Source organism: Pholcus phalangioides, unplaced genomic scaffold, assembly GCF_987345545.1.
Source record: "Pholcus phalangioides strain wild (caught in Gottingen) unplaced genomic scaffold, Ppha-v1.0 ptg000001l_1, whole genome shotgun sequence".
Taxonomy (NCBI): domain Eukaryota; kingdom Metazoa; phylum Arthropoda; class Arachnida; order Araneae; family Pholcidae; genus Pholcus; species Pholcus phalangioides.
The window spans coordinates 29,503,045-29,519,497 of NW_028301594.1; the positions used below are offsets into that span (position 1 = coordinate 29,503,045).

The following is a 16,453-nucleotide window of genomic DNA, read 5'->3' on the forward strand; positions in this document are numbered from 1 at the left end:
AACTGCTCAATTAGTCTATTTTTTAAATATTATATCTATACGCAACAACAGTTTTCCATTGAGGCATTAGGTATTTGATAATTATTCAAGTTATTTTATTAATAAGAATGTAATTTCTTAGCTGAGGACTTGCAATGAGAGAAAAATTTCAATTTGTATGAGGAAATCTGTGAACTGTACAGGTATTTAATGGATTTACCCATGTCTTACTCCTAAAATGACTCCTCACTTGAGGTATGTGGTAGTGGATGTTTTTTAAGTAAAAAGTCACTATATTTGTAGTATTCTATTCATGTACTTAGAGTATTTCTGAGTGCTAGTTTCACCGAATGGTTTCAGAGCTATAAACTTCTGTAATTTTTCTTTGTATAATAAAGTCGTATAATTTTTTTTATAAAGCTAGAAACACACAAGCCAAACCTGTAATGAGAGCAGTTTTTGAACAATGTGATCTGGAAGAAATCGGTGTAAGAAAACTGTAGGATGGGATAGTTTTCCAGTATTGAAGGTTCAGGAAAAAAAATATATACGTATGCTTTCAAAATTTCACTGAAAATTCATCAAGAGTATTGAACATGATTTATATATATGCAGTGAAATCTCTATATAATGAAACTCTGCAGACCAAGAAAACACATAGTTGTAGATGGATTATATTTATGGCAAGGGGTAACATTTTAATCACGTGCCACCAAATTTATGCTGTTGTCATCTATTCGAAATTGGCACTGTTAGTACCACTAGAAAATGGTGCTTTTACGTAATTTTACGCCTCGAAAAATTGTAATTGATTCGTTCATTAATAAAATTCCCTTTGGTGCATTGCTTCCGTAAAGCTGTTTACTGCGTTGTACTGTTGTGTCATACACAGAAAGTAGCGATACCAATTACTTCTTTAGTGTTTTCGGTTATCTTGTGGAGCAAAATACCGATGTAATAAGACTCATTCAGAAGAACGAAAACAAGTGACGAAGTTAAATTCAAATTCAAAACAATTTTGAGCAAATTAATTTAAAATGTTGTTGCTGTTTTTAAAAAGTCTAAAAAAATATCGTTATAGAGGGATTTATCGTGGTGAAGGATATCGTTGTATCGAGAGGAGTTTAACATTAGACTACAGGCAATTCCAAACACAATTCGAAAAAAAATTGTTGTATAGAGATTTATCGTTGTAGCGAGGTTTCACTATATATATATATATATATTTTTTTTTTTTTTTCAGTATTTTTTTTAGATTCACAGAACCTTTGCTGTGGAAGTTTTTCAAATGTATCCTGTATATCAGTGTTTTCCAACCTTTCTGAACCCAAAATACCAGTAAAATGTCTGAAAAAATTCAACGGACCACTTGCGTCCCGTATCACGGGGCATTTCTGTATTTCTTTTTATACATTTGTCCCGTTTTTTCAATGTTTATTTAAATTTATAGTGTTCACTAAAATCGTTAATAAACAGCGTTTTTATACGTTATAATAATTTTGGGTATAAATACAAATATTCACTTCACATCGTCAAGTTAAACGGTTTATCGGCAATTTTAACTAGATTGGGGATTTTGCTGACTTATGGCAACGTTTTTCAAGACAATTGACGACATCCCGTATTTTACAGTAATCGGGTCATTTGAATGGGTTTTTTTCGTCAAATTTTTGCTTACTGCGATTTGTAGTAACCTTTTATCTCTTCACCCCTTTTTTACAGGAATTAGCAAATTTGTCAAATTGCATTTTTGGGCTGCAAATTAGTTATATCCCTTATTTATGATCGCAATTTCCCGCTTTTTTCCGTTACGATGTAAAATGAACCTAAGTATGAAGGTACAATTTTTATTTGTGAATCCATATACTAATCCTCTATTAGTATATCAATTACAACAATTGATTAATTTTCTATCCAGTTAGAATTGAATTATCAAGTCTACCTGCGCCATCGTCGCGGACCATATCACCCATCAAGGGGTGATATTGCCCACTTTGGGAAACACTGATATGCATGTAATGTGATAGGCCCCATGTGGTGGTGCTTGTTTAGTAAATATAAGTCACCACTGTGATGGTCGAATGGTCATAGTGACGGACTCGGGTTGGAACTCGTGGACAACCGTCGCCATACTAGTGGTCGGCTGAAGTTGGTTTTCTGTGGTTCCCAACGGCGATGCACGAATACGAGCCGATTTCCCCTTGAAAAAGTCTCGTCACAGAGAGCAACAGTTCTACAACGGTGCAATTATTCAATCATTGCACTTCATTCATAGTTAGAAAAATTGATGGCAGCACTATACACATAACAAGCATTACACTGCAACAAATTTAACGTCAAGTTCACCACACTTACACGCATTTTTTCCAACAGATACCAATTCGTTAGAAATTCCATAGACGAATGTTGACGAGGTGCATGCATGGTTTAGTAATAGTTAATATAAATCTACTACTTAACTGTTTATGCACCTTGTAAACGTTCCTCTGGGGAATTTGTAACGAATTATAGTAAAGGCTGGACCCATGTGTTCTGAGTGCATAAGCGTACGCTGAATTTTCTCGGGGTGGGGGGGGGGGGTTCAGATTTTTTTCCCCTTCTGAGGGGAGTTTACGTTTTTTCGTCAGGGTTATGAGTGTTTCGTGATCAAAGTGGTGCTGCCATCTGTCTTACATATTTTTAAAATGAAAAATGCAGATTCCCGTGTTAAGTAAGTATCGTGTTGATGAAGGTCTGCCAGTTCTCCGTGGAGAGACTTTTCCAAATGGGAGACCAGTTCTTATGTACCACAGACTTATCTCTTATCTCTTCTCTTGATTTCAATGGTTTGAATGACCAGTAGCCAGGCATTTGACATAAAAAAGAGGGGAAAAAATACACTGGGTTCTCTCCCCCCCCCCCGTTTTCAAACTATATCCATAACTTTTCTGCCATTTATGGTTTAAATTCTTCAAATGTTTTTGTGTTACCATTGAACAGTTTAATTCCAAGATAACCCACAGAAAGATGGCACAAAGAGTGAGACAGATCAATTAGCTAGCCATGCAATATTGTCCTGTTCATGAACAAAGAAATTACATTCATCTGAAAGACTGAAAGATGCCATTTTTAAGGCAATGATTCTGTTATTATGAGTCAAAAAATTCCATTCGATACTCTGAATGAATGTTCAAAAAAATTTCAAAAGCCTTGTATAATTATTTTTTCTGTGAATCAATATAATTAAGGAGTTATACGGGGTATTACTTGAGTGTTTGTAAGTGAAACAACAAGACAAGGTTTTATGGCACGTGGTTATGCACACGCACGCACTTATTTTTTTCTGCATCTCTTAAACACAGTTTATGTGATGTTAATTGTTTGATTGGTTTTTGTATTTGGGATTGTGTATTGCCGTCTGTCAAAATTGATTTTTGTTTGTTGGGCTTCTGATTTGCGGCATAGCAAAACGTAGGGGGACTAGTACTTCAGTTTTGGCTTAGCTTAAGTACTATCAGAAACGTTTTGTATTTTCGGCTAGTCTCTGTGGTGTCCCCCTCCCCCACCCCCATCGACAAAGAACTCAGAAACGGCTTCGAATATTCAATCCACATCACTTAATATTTTTCATTATAAATTTATTTTGGTTGATTTTCTCTCAGCAGTTGCTAATGACTTTTTTGTACCTACTTCGTCATTTTATATATCACAATATAGCTACCTTTGGCGCTGATAGTGTGTGAACTAAAAATCTGATATATGATATAGTATAATTCACTCTGCTATGATATATATATACATACGCACGCAGTCGAACTCACTTATAACGAGTACGGGTATTACGAATTTTCACATGTAAAAAAGTTTTCCATTTCTCGTAAATTTTGTATTGCTTATCTATGCTTATTTCGCTTATAACGATGTTTGCATGTAACGAATATTTTTGTTGTTTTTTTTCGACTTTGTTGTTATAAGCGGGTCCTGTGGAAATTAATATCTACGTATGTGCTTGGAAGAAATGAAAATCTTGAAACACATTGTACTTTTTTTTAATCAGCAACATTCTCATTACATAAGGAAGTCTTCATATCGAGCAATAAAATTGCAAATACATCCTTTTACAACATATACACACAATACATTTGGGGAAATTTTGGGATAAAACTTTTTGTAAGATAGAGAGAGAGAGAATACTACTTTTTTTTTTTCCTAGAATATTTATGGGGTGGGGGAACACGACTTACTGTCAGAGTACGTGCTAATAGCCTATGTGGTAAGCTTCTGGTCAAATGATTTTACCATAAAGCTTGTCTGGGAAATGGTAATTTTATTCATTGTTTCTTATTTGATCGAATTGGTGAATTCGTATTTCATTTTCTCATTTGAGTTAACTGACTAGAAATCCAATGAAGCTCTCCAGGTCAATTTGTTAGTCACAGTTGTTATGTGCTTATTCTTTGTCTGGAGTTCATTTGTCTCGCACATCAATGCAGAACTTTTATTGCTATTAATATTATAGGAATATCTAATTGATGAGGTCATTTGTAGCACATATGCAAAATGAAGCTTACCACATTTGAGTTACAATTTATGCACATTCACACACCTGAGAAGAAAAGAAAAAAACACATTTTTTTAATATATATTACACATTGCAGAGCGAATTGATTAGGAACTCGGAACTCATCACATGGAAAGCAACATAAAATATAATATAAATACACGAACGACCGTTTCTAAAAACTAACATATAACATGGAAGCTTATGTGTTACTATTTGGAATGACTTGTGCTAGGTCATGCATACATTGTAAATGACATTATTCTCGTTAAAAGTTCTGGTAATGAAAAAGTTGGAAATGTGTGTGTATGTGAATTGGGTGAAAATTGGATTATATAACTGACTTTTTTAGAATATTCTCCGAACACAAGTATTTTGGCACGTGATGGATGATACGGCTTTAATATAAGAAAAGAAACACAATTAATGAATTCGATGAATATGGTTAAACAAAGCTACACGTGAATCGAGCACAAGACATTCCATAACGCCACTGTTACTCGTCCTAATGTTTACACACCAACAGATGGGGCTTTAACAAATATTAAAAATCAGTATACATGTGTATATCACAAACACTAATATGTATATATACACGGGACAAAAAAAAAAAAAGAAGAAACACACATACACTGACGTAATATATATTCCTGGGAAATAAAAATTGAGGGATGAGGATTCATTTCGAAATTTCTTCATTTTTTTTCCTCTTGTAAAAATGCACGTGGAAATCGAAAATGTGCATCGCCAAATACGATTCAAAATTTTATTAATCAATCATTATTAAATTTCTTTTTTTTCCTTGGTTGATTCTCGTGTTTTATCGTTTTTGAATCGACACGTGTTTCATTCTCTTCTTTTTTTCTTTTCTATTTTAAGAATTCAATGGAATTTTCAGTGTCGAAACTCATGATGACGTCTGATATCTAACATTTGCCTTTCCTTTGGCGTCTCTGATATCTGCGCATACGCCTACCCCATTCGTCTTTCCATTCGATGACGATGCTTCTGGCATCTGCTGTCAGACCTGGACGTTCTGCTCGTCGATCGTCTTTTCCTATGAGGGAATAAGATTCCAGATAAAGTCAAGCGATTATAAACATACAAAAGCGGTTGAATACATCAGAAGTCCGATATAACGGCTTATAACGAGTGATTTTCAAATAGTTAATGTTAAAGATGCAAAAAATATTCGGTTATAGCAGGTGGAAAATTAGGAAGCATTCACTATAACGTCAAAAAAATTTTTAAAAATACCAGTTCTTCCTCCTCTATTTTCAAGAATTCAACATAGCGATTCTTATCATGGTACATGCTTCTCGTAACGATTACTCTGAGGTATGACAAAGAATGAACTCAGAAAAGTCAATTTATTTTCTTTCCCCTTCCTATTTTTGGCTTCCCTTCTATACACATGAAATTTGTGATTATTTTATTCGACTCACACACGTCTCTTCCAGTGACAAAGAGACGACGGGACCAGGAATTACGTAACAGATGTTTTCGATTGAATGAAAAAATTGGAGTAAAAAACTTTTCGATTAGCTTAACCCTTTAAGCGGTTTTTAAAATTTTCCTGATTCGTATCATAACTCTCAGGGTGGAAATCATTAGAAATTGTAACCTATTTTTAAGAGAAGAGTTCCCCCCCCCCCCAATTTTGCACGATCATATCGCCCCCCCCGAAACCGAGAATAATAATAACATGGAAGATAAATAGGGGTGAGGTAGCCCAGGTCGATAAATACTCCCTTAAGTACCAAAGGATGTTTAGAGGTGTCGCGAGTTCGATACCCGGTTCGTCCTTGTCAGAAACTTTCCTGATACAAGGGTACAACAGAAACGGTGACATGACAACAGAAAAAAATTACTGCCGCAGGGAGTCCCACATCAAGGGGTTAGTGCACCAACAAGCATAAAAAAAGGCAGCCGTTCGGAATCGGCAATAAATTGTAGGTCCCGGTCTAATTAGCCCTCGTGTGCAGAAAATGACCGTGGTGCGACCAAAAATGATCAGATGGAAGAGAAATACTCTTTTTTCTGCTGTTTATTCTTTACGCATATTCCTATACTACCCCGAAAAAATCGAAAAAACTGTCTCTTTCTACTGTCATTACTGTCATCAAACTTTAAATAAAAGCTGACTCCGTCCACAGGTAGTTGATCGGAAGGTTGGTGGGGGAAATGAAAAACATGCTCGGAGATGAAGCCAACAGTAATACTGCCCTGGCTCGTCACTGACGGAATGAGAGGAGGGTTTTTAAGGAAGCGAGATATTTCGTGATTGCCAAAATAAAGCGGATTAAGTTAGACGAGATATCTCGTTCTTACCGCTGTAAGGGTTGAAAATGTTGACGAGTCGAACAGCGATATAATAATTGAGAATTTTTAATTGTTAAGTTGTTGGAGTAAATCGTTTTTACCAAGCGAATACTCTAAATACGAAGCTCTATGCACGAATGTCTTACGGAATCAACTGTCGAGAGACCGAAAATCAATTTCATGACTAGAGTTTTGTTCATTTCATTACTCTAAATGATGTAAGAGCCGTTTTAATGCAGATAAAGCAACAATTTTCAATAATTTTATATCTCGACAGAGCAAAATGTGGAAATTCGCTTTATAACGAGAAGTCCGTTAAACGACAATTTTCCTTGTGATTGGGAATTGTTGTTATAACAGACTCTTACTGTAGTTTCAATCACGTATGCTTTCTTACCGAGGATGAGATACGTTTGCTTGACTCGAATCTTGGGGCACTTGCAGGCCAGGTCCTCCATGCTGACCCACAGAAGCTGAGTTCCCCTTCGGAGTTTGAAGGGCCCTTGCTTATACACTTGGCTGACGTGGATAGTGAATTTGATCCAATCATTTTTCGTCTCTCGTGAGAGCACGCTTGCTTGGATAGCTGCGAATAAGTTTTTATATTGAAATAAATGATACAATTTTAGTTTCTACACTGTAAACTGGGGTTACTTTGCAGACAATTTTGAAAATTTTTAAATTTTCACTGTGAATATATTTTTTCATTATTAAGCATCATTATCTTACTTATGTAAGCATGCCAATTATTGCTTGAGGTTGTAAGAAGGGCATTATTCCTCTATAAAAATTGATTAAGAAATTATTAATTATTTTTTACTGATCTTAAAGGTAATACGTTACTTTGCACTGCATTGAAAACATTATTGATGGGTATATGGATCAGTTCAAAGTAATCTCATTACTTTGTTAGTTTATCGATCCATATTGATTCTAAGACTATTGAAGAAAAGGTAATTTGTATTACAGTAATTTCATGTGTTGAACTATCTAACACAATATTATGGTAAACACGAATGAACATAACCCCCTTATCATAACAAAATAGTCAAACACAAGAATAATTTTCCAAATAGTTAGGTAATTAACTAAATTTTAGTGAACGAACAAGAATCAAACATTTTTTAAACCTGAAAAAACAAGTACTTTGATCCACTGCATACGGGGGTAAACAGGGTAAACCGAACACAACCAGGCTCTGTTATCGAATTACCGAGGTGATTTTAACAGTTTCCCGAAGAACGTGGTTGTGTCGGGAAAAAATTTCTGTCGCTGACCTTGGCCGGCTGAGCCCCCCCCCCCCCCCCTCACCAGTCAAGCATTCCCTCAACATGATATGAGACAGAAGGTCATGAGATATAGGTTATGCAGGGAGATTACTTATTTGTAATTCCCCTTGCAGCGTGGTTCTCGTGGTCCTTCTGCTGCGGATATCTCTTAATGAATAGATTATGGTTCTCGTGGTTCTGCCGCATACATCTTGTGATATATACAGGGTGCGTAGGTAACAGGGAGCATGGCGTTTTTACTGGCGAACCGTTGATCCTAGAGGCATACTTCCAATTAGAAAAATTATCCAAATAACTTGTAGTACTCAGGTATGTCATTCATGCTTCAAGGGATTGTATAGTTACCAAAATAAAAAAAATTAACTTTTTATACAGTCCCCGTGGGCCCGAAAACCCAGTTAGAAAGTTGTTGTCTTGTCTTTCTTGATGCCAACAAAAAACATTTCACGTTTCTAAGTGCAATATTTACTGAAATATTTGACAGGAAAAATCGGAGGGAAGTTGAGAAAGAACAGCATAAACTAACGGAAAACGCATCTCTTTTTCCACTTTTCTCAGATTTTCGAATCCAAATATCTCAGCGAATACTGCACTTGGAAACGGGGAATTTTCTTTGCTGGCCTTAGGAGAGACAGAGCAACAACTTTTTAAATGGGTTTTTGAAAACAGAGCGTCCGTACAAAAAGTTAAATTTTTTTATTTTACTGTAGTAACTAACCTTGTAACATAAATGATGTATCTAAGTTCTATATAAAAGTTATTTGGATAATTTTTCTAATTAGAAGTATGCCTCTAAAATCAACGGTTCACCAGTGAAATGCGGCAAGGGGAATTAAGTAATCACCCTGTATACAAATGCGCGCCATGAATTCATTGCACAGGTATAAGATCCAAGCTGTGCTACGTCTTGGTTTCTGGTTTGATCTCAACAAATTGATTGTAGAAGTGAGAAAGTGAAGCTCAAACACGATTTCATTCCACCTATCGGTACCTGAAGTAATTTGTAGTTCTGGCTCGCCGATTCCCTGCTACCGAGCAGAACAAGTTTGACTTGTGAAAGTTCTTTTGTGTAAAGTGACCCCTGTTTACGGTACCTTTCGTGCAATCTCTGATATGTTAGTTTCACTGCAGGGCGAATAGTTATGCAAAGAAAACAACTAAACTTTTCCAAATTTGTTTTTAGTCTTAGCAGTCATCGTCAGACAGACTTCATAAAGGTTTTGAGTTTGCTATTGAACTGGTAACCAGTTGAATATACATTTCTCAGGCCTTGTAATGAGTTTCTCGTATGAAACATTTGAAATCTTAGCACTTAAGTTCGTAGCTTTGCATACGTACAAAAAATGAGAGATTCATTAATTTAAACGTTCATTACTGCAGACACTGTTTGAAGATAAAAATTCAGAATTGCCTTTGCACATAAGATGAGGTCGTATTTTTTCCATATATTTTGAATTTGTTGGTAGATGTCTCAATTAACGACAATAACTCTTTGTTTGTTGTAGAGCATGTGTAATTGTGATTTCGCTAATTTGTTAAAATGTTTTTGTTTGCATTTCTTTTTTTTCTACTTTGAAGTTTGAATCACAAAGAAGGAGTGTTACATATTTTTGAGAAGTAATATTACTTCAATATATTTATTTTATATATGATTTTTGAGGCTTTGTAGGTCCTTATTACAATTCGAAATAGATTTTTTTAAATTATCTTCCCAGCTCTTAATATGTCATCAACTATGAAAAACATTATCAGCTCCGGAAAAAAATTGAGCATTTAAGAGTAAATATAGGATATCACATAGCTATCCATTCTAACACAAATTCGAGATTCCTCTGAACAATATTTATATATAAATAACCACATACATTAGCGAGCTCTTCCATCTTCTTTCTGGGATGAAAAAAAAAACAACTTTTGGTGACAAATTTGGTCAATCTCTTAGGCGGCCAAATTCTGTCTGGTGCGAACCTAATGCTACTTATACTAAGGGACTCGCCAGTGAAGCGGAAGATAACTAAAAAAAGAGCCCAAAACAGTCTCGAAGAAGAAGGAGGAGGCTTAAGATAACCCAAGGGAAAAATCAAGTTCATACCACATCCATCTTATAACCCATGCTCAACGGCTTGTAACACGAGCATTCACATTCCCCTACGAGAAAGCACGGGAAAAAAGTGTCGGATGCCACGGGATTAACCGCGCGGATAAGTTGCCGAACTTGGTTTGGGTCCCGTAAGCATAAAAAAAGTGCCCAAGAGTTAATGGACCCCAAGGTTCTTATAAGTATTCTTCCTGCCTTACCTAATGTTAGTACAGTATAAAGAAGGTAAATTCTTTTCTTGAGAGTGTAGAACAAGAAAGAAGGATTAAGAAGGATAATTCTACTCTCTTCTCACTTCTGCCCTGTCTCCTGGAAAGGTATTCCAACGGCCAGAAATGAAAAAAAAAAAAAGTGCTGCCGCGTAGAAAAATCCTCAGTGTGTGTGTGTGGCCCGTCCTTTTTCATTATACTTATATATTCTCTCGTGGCACTCTTTCTTTTTTCATCCCCCCTCCCCCCATCGTCAATCCTAAACTGCTGCCGAAGGACATTTCACGCCTAAAATCAATTCTACCGCTGAGATTTATCATGACTCCTGGAACTTGGATGTTGAAGATTCAGCAAACAACGCGTTTGTTTTAAGCGCGCGTTTTTACTGAAAATCAAAGCGAATCGATCGATCGGTCACATCGTCAAAATCTAATGAACGACTCATGAAAGCAACCCAGTTGTGCATTAAAGGGGAGGGAATTGATGATACCCATGCCTTTAGTCAAATAGAGCCCCTAAACTATCGAGACTTATTATTTTTTCATTAATTATGAAATTTCGGTAATTATCGATTGAATTTTGTTGAGATCAACCTTTGCCCCACAGTATTTATACGACAGAAGAGAAAAATAATTAAGACTATTAGCTTAGATCTAGAAATTCTTTGAGATTAATTTATCTTCTTTTATCGCTTTTTCTAATAAAACTTGCAGATAAAAAAAAAATTTTTTTCTTCATACTCCAAATCGTTCCGAATGTCAGTTATTCGAATAGGGAGTTCTGAATAAGTTATTTATTGTTCAGATACGAATACATTTGTGACATATTTTTCTATCGAAACCTCGCTACATTTCTATTAATACCGTATTTGAAATAAAATAAAATACATAAATTTTTTCTCTATAATTGTGAGATGAATGAGATGAATGTTGAAATTCGAATGTGTGACGTATATAAAATATGTAGAATCAGCATAATAACATTGTGAGAACTTACCATAATCCCGTTTACAGTACTTATTGACGTTGATTTTTTTCTTGGCGGCAGAGCATGCACTGCATCGATCTGCCGAAAAGAATAACATTTCTCTTAGAATCGATGGCATCAAATCGATTTGGATTTCGAAATTACAAATACTATCGCTAAAAATAACTGAGAAAAATTTACCTGTTCGACCTGGCGCTGCTCGACTTGGTAAATCGACCATCCTTGGTATCTCTGTTGGGGTGAAATACATATTTAACAATAAAATAAACTAGTCATAAACTAATGAAAATCAGAAGAAAGTAGAATGTATTAAAAACCGGAATTTATTAGAAATAGAAAAAAATTTATATAGAAATCTCAATTTAGTGTGTATGCTCACTGATACAAGGTGCGATGGGTGATCTGCTTTGCTGATAGCCTTTGGCACATCGATTGCAAGTTATTCCAGTAACTCCGTCTTTACACGGGCACTGCCCAGTTGTTTGGTTGCACGTTCGTCCCGAAGCGCCGACTGGATGACAATCGCATGCTGATTAAACCATACATGAAAGAAGAGATAAATTGTCAATCAATCAATCAAAAGGTAGGTATAAGACATGAAGCATTCTATCGCCTTTATAACGTCACATGATATTGGGAATCAGAATTATTTGATGTTAATCGGAATTGTATACATGGACAGAGTACGTTTCCTGGTCGTTATTCTGAGACGGATGAAAGTACGGACCAAGTATGCTCTCAAGAGCTTTCTAGGAATGTTACCACTCTTCACACGAACAGAAATTCCTTAAAAAATGGCTCTAACCACTTTTCAATAAAGCAAAGCCATCCTGACTTTTTTAAAGGGAAATGAAAGCTAACCTGAAATGACATAATAAAACACCAAAGAGAGATAACACAAATATGACCGAAATTCCTTCTACATGCTCCTCGTAAAACTCTGTAAGTAAACTCTGTTTTGTAAAAATTACAAAATTATAGTGAAGATTTGAGATTTGTTTCTTTAAAAAAATACTCTAAAGATAATAAACCAGAAATTGGGTGAAATTTATGATCAACCAGAGTGAATAAGTGGTTATCTCAGATAAGAAACAGTTGAAAACTTGATGCAAGTATCCATGTACGAGTAATTCATAAAAATCAACCACGAGCATGTACAGAGGAACCTCTCATAACGGTCACCTCTGAACAATGGACACATTTTATTGAAACAGGACGCATCCTAGCGGATTAACATTAAGGTGAACCTTCGAACAAGGATTTCCGAATAACGGCTCTTTTGGATAAGAAAATAAGAGAATGATGCTTATCATAAAATAAAATACCCCTCAACACATTTGCTCTGAAGGAGTTTCTCTTCCTTTTGAACCCTACGAACATAAAAATATGTATGGGTTCTTTCCTGTGTAGAGAGGGGCGAGAAGTCGTTTCAGCACCCCTCCGGTGTATAAGCCACATCAGTAAAAATGACCGCAAAAACTCCCAGCAAGAAGGGAGTGAAATGCATTACAAAAATTACTCTCTACGAATCATTCTACCTAATATATTCATAGTATGGGTTTCACAGGCAAAAAAAAAATAATTTTTTCATTATTTTATTACTGATTTGGTGCCACTGGTGAAACTGTGGTTTCCCAAGTGCGGTAAATTAAGTGGAACGAATAATAGAGCTGCTGTAGGCCGCGCGTATACCTCGTAAACGTTCCTCTAAGAAACTTCTGACGAATTGTAGACACCACCTCATGCTTATTAATTACTTACTAAATTAAAATGTATGCCTGGATGTACAGGGTGTCCTGTAAGTCGTAATGTGGCCGTTATCTCATCAACCGTCCACTATAGAGGTATGGGTTCTAATTTAAAAAATGCTGAAAATTGTGTTCAAAAATCATTCTGTACCAGCTTCAAGATTAAAAATTCAATATGCCATAAAATAAATAAATCTAAATTTTTATATGGTCCCTCCTGTCCTCTAACTTCCAATTAAAAAATTGTTGCCCCGCCTCTCCTGAGACAAACAAAAAAAAAATTCCATGTTTCTGAATGAAATATTCGCTGAGATATTTGAATTTAAAAGTTTGGAAAGAACAGCATAAACGAGGACAAGAAGCGTTGTTTGTTAGTTCATGCTGTTCTTTCCCAACTTTTCTCCGGTTTTTGAATTCAAATATCTCAGCGAATGTTGCACTTAGAAACGTGGAATTTTTTTTGTTGGCCTCAAGAGAGACAGAGCAATAACTTTCTAATTGGAAGTTAGCGGACGGGGGGGGGGGCGATCATATAAAAATATAGATTATTTATTTTATGACACTGTATTTCCACTCTCGAAACTCGGACAGAGCGATTTTTGAACACATTTTGAACACTTTTTAAGTTGGAACCATGTTCTACGATGAATGGTTGATGAGATAAATGCCGCATTTGGACTTACGGGACACCCTGTATAAAACAGAGGGGTTTTAAAAGTTAGTGCGACTGGTTCAAAAAAAAAAAAAAAGAATAAATAAATAAAAAAATGTTTGTGGTTTCACCCCCTTCCCCCAGCACATACATATTCTCGCTAATTTTCTTTACTGTCGCCGTGCTTTTCCCTACATATTTTTGATACCATACGAAAAGCTTCTCTATCAAACCCCTCTGCATAAAATCTCTTACCGATTCGGCATCGTTTGTAAACTGGATTTCGCCATTTCGAAAGTGTTTCGTAAAAGACTTGCTATGTGAGGAGGGTTGTTTTAGGCTCCACGAAGTAAACCAAAAGTATACCATTTTGGTCTTGGGATAGAATTGACGTGCTTCAGTTTTTCTCTTTTGCATTGAGAAATGCGATTACGAAGCGGACTTCTATTGGAGGAAATTTTATTCATTTCTACACTCTGATCATTCACTGTCACACTAAAGTGAACGAACGATGAATATGCGGTACTGCCGAAGAAAATATCGCATGTCTAAAGAATAACTGTGCATTCGTGATTTAATCCAATTAGCTGCATTTTTTTATAGCTACACGGCCCTCGTATTCATAGTATAAGAGATGTTTCATGTAGAGGGCGTTTGAGAGGAATAAAAATTCCATACAGTCCAGTTTAAAATTAAAGTACATTCACACACACGTGATCCGTACTTTGAGGGGCATTCCCGTATTTTCCCGCAATTTTTTGGCCATTTTTCGACGCTAGTGATTCAACGTCGGAAGAAATAAAGACGATAAACTATATATGACATGAAGTCGCTCTCCACTTGCTAATACAAGATATACAGAAGACTGGATGTTGTGAAGATATTTATTATTTGAGATGTTAATTTTTTAAGGAAGGAAAAAACTCATCTCTGCCTCTACCGGGAGTCGAACCCGGGTCCCTCGATTGCCGGACGAGTGCTCTGACCACTAAGCTACAGAGGAGATAGAGATTTTCCTTCGCTAGAGCGTATATATGCCGAACGGAACCGTGCAATGGACGGTGAAACCGATCAGCTAATAGCTCATGGACGAAGAGCCACCAGATGGCTATATATATGACATGAATGTCGCTCTCCACTTGAAATAAATTCCTCAATAGTTTACAAAATAATTTGTTATTTTGATAAGTTGCACCAGCTTATAAAATAATCGGATGCAGTGAAATATCGGTTAATATGATGTTCCCGTTATTTTAATAGTTCATGAGGGGACTATTAAAATGTTAAAAAATTTGATGTCATTGTAATGTTTTCTCAGTGCCGTCTTAATGAATAGGCCTACCCGGACCTCAAGAGAAGAAGGGCCTCACAAAAATAAGATCTGGTGGCAATTTTCCAGTAATTATGTAAATTTAGTTGGTGCGGCCTCAGAAAAATCCCTTGGCCCGGGGGCCCATAATTCTCTTAAGACGGCCCTGGGGTGTTTCTAGTGTTTACGTATTGTGTTTTGAATATAGGAAAGAGAAGAAGATTTTCTTTCTTTTAAACCGAACACAGCAAAGGCTCTATCGGCTGTAGCCAATTTTAGCCATTGCCCTTGTGAAGGGATGGGACAGTGTCGGCGAAAACTTTATTAAACACAATTGTATTACGTACACAGAATTCATATATACAAAATATTACAGCACAAAAAGTAGAAAAAACCAAAACAATGAATAAACACAAAAATACAAAAACAATGAAGAAATGCGAAAAATACAAAAACACTGAATAAAAATGACATGAAAACACAAATGAACTAAAAAGACTGAAGAAAAAACATGTATATAGATTAAATGCATGAAACACGTACCATAAATTGAGAAAACACAAAAACGAGGGAAAGTACAAAAAATACAAAAAACATACATATACGTCGGAAGTAAAATTGACAAGGGATGAGACCTCTGCAACGACTTATTCCTAAATTGAACCATTGTTCACTCAAGAAAGAGGGCTGGGCAAATTACCCGCCATGCCTAGGACATGTAAAAATTTTGACCGGACATCCTGTTTTTTATATGCCTTCACATTCTCTTCGTTCGATACATACATTTTCCATACACTGTATATTCCCATCTATAACGCTGATATTTTCGAAATGATGGGAAATACTGGTTTCTACTTGGATGGTTTTTTTTTTTTTGGTATCATTGTATACAGTGCACTCCGCTGATAACGTTCCCACTGCACGTTTTATTGCTTAGCACGACTTATTTGCGAGGTCCCAACTTTCACTAATATTCATCAAAATTTCACGTTTAAAACGTTTTTTCCCCCTCTTACAAGTTTTTTCCTGATGGCTTTTTGGAAAACGTTATAAGCCGGATTGACTGTATTGTTTGTCCCGAGATTATCTTCCGGCTCGTGATTATGAACTAATTCTGAATCGTAAATTTCTTGTATCATTTTGATCGCCGTGGACTTTCTATTTGTAATATTTTTCTACATATTTGATAAGTATTTTCCATACTCTTTTTTTTCTATTTCCACGCCCATTATTATAATCTATTATTGAAACAGTAGATTCAGTGAGTGCGGTAAATTTCCAGCCAGTTTCGGACCCTCAATATCGTAGCTTTTAGTTAC

General features: G+C 35.8%; 1 protein-coding gene across 1 annotated transcript in view; it reads right to left on the reverse strand.

The window, feature by feature from the left end:
- Positions 1 to 3,991: 3,991 nt before the first annotated feature.
- NetA (Netrin-A) overlaps positions 3,992 to 16,453 on the reverse strand; it is a 73,183-nt gene continuing 60,721 nt past the window's right edge. Inside the window, exons 3-7 of the mRNA XM_089234040.1 lie at positions 11,805 to 11,954; positions 11,606 to 11,656; positions 11,435 to 11,503; positions 7,239 to 7,427; positions 3,992 to 5,576 (exon numbers count right to left, since the gene is read on the reverse strand). Of these exons, the coding sequence (XP_089090166.1) occupies positions 5,446 to 5,576; positions 7,239 to 7,427; positions 11,435 to 11,503; positions 11,606 to 11,656; positions 11,805 to 11,954 (590 nt within the window). The 3' untranslated portion in view covers positions 3,992 to 5,445. The remainder of the gene's footprint in view (positions 5,577 to 7,238; positions 7,428 to 11,434; positions 11,504 to 11,605; positions 11,657 to 11,804; positions 11,955 to 16,453) is intronic.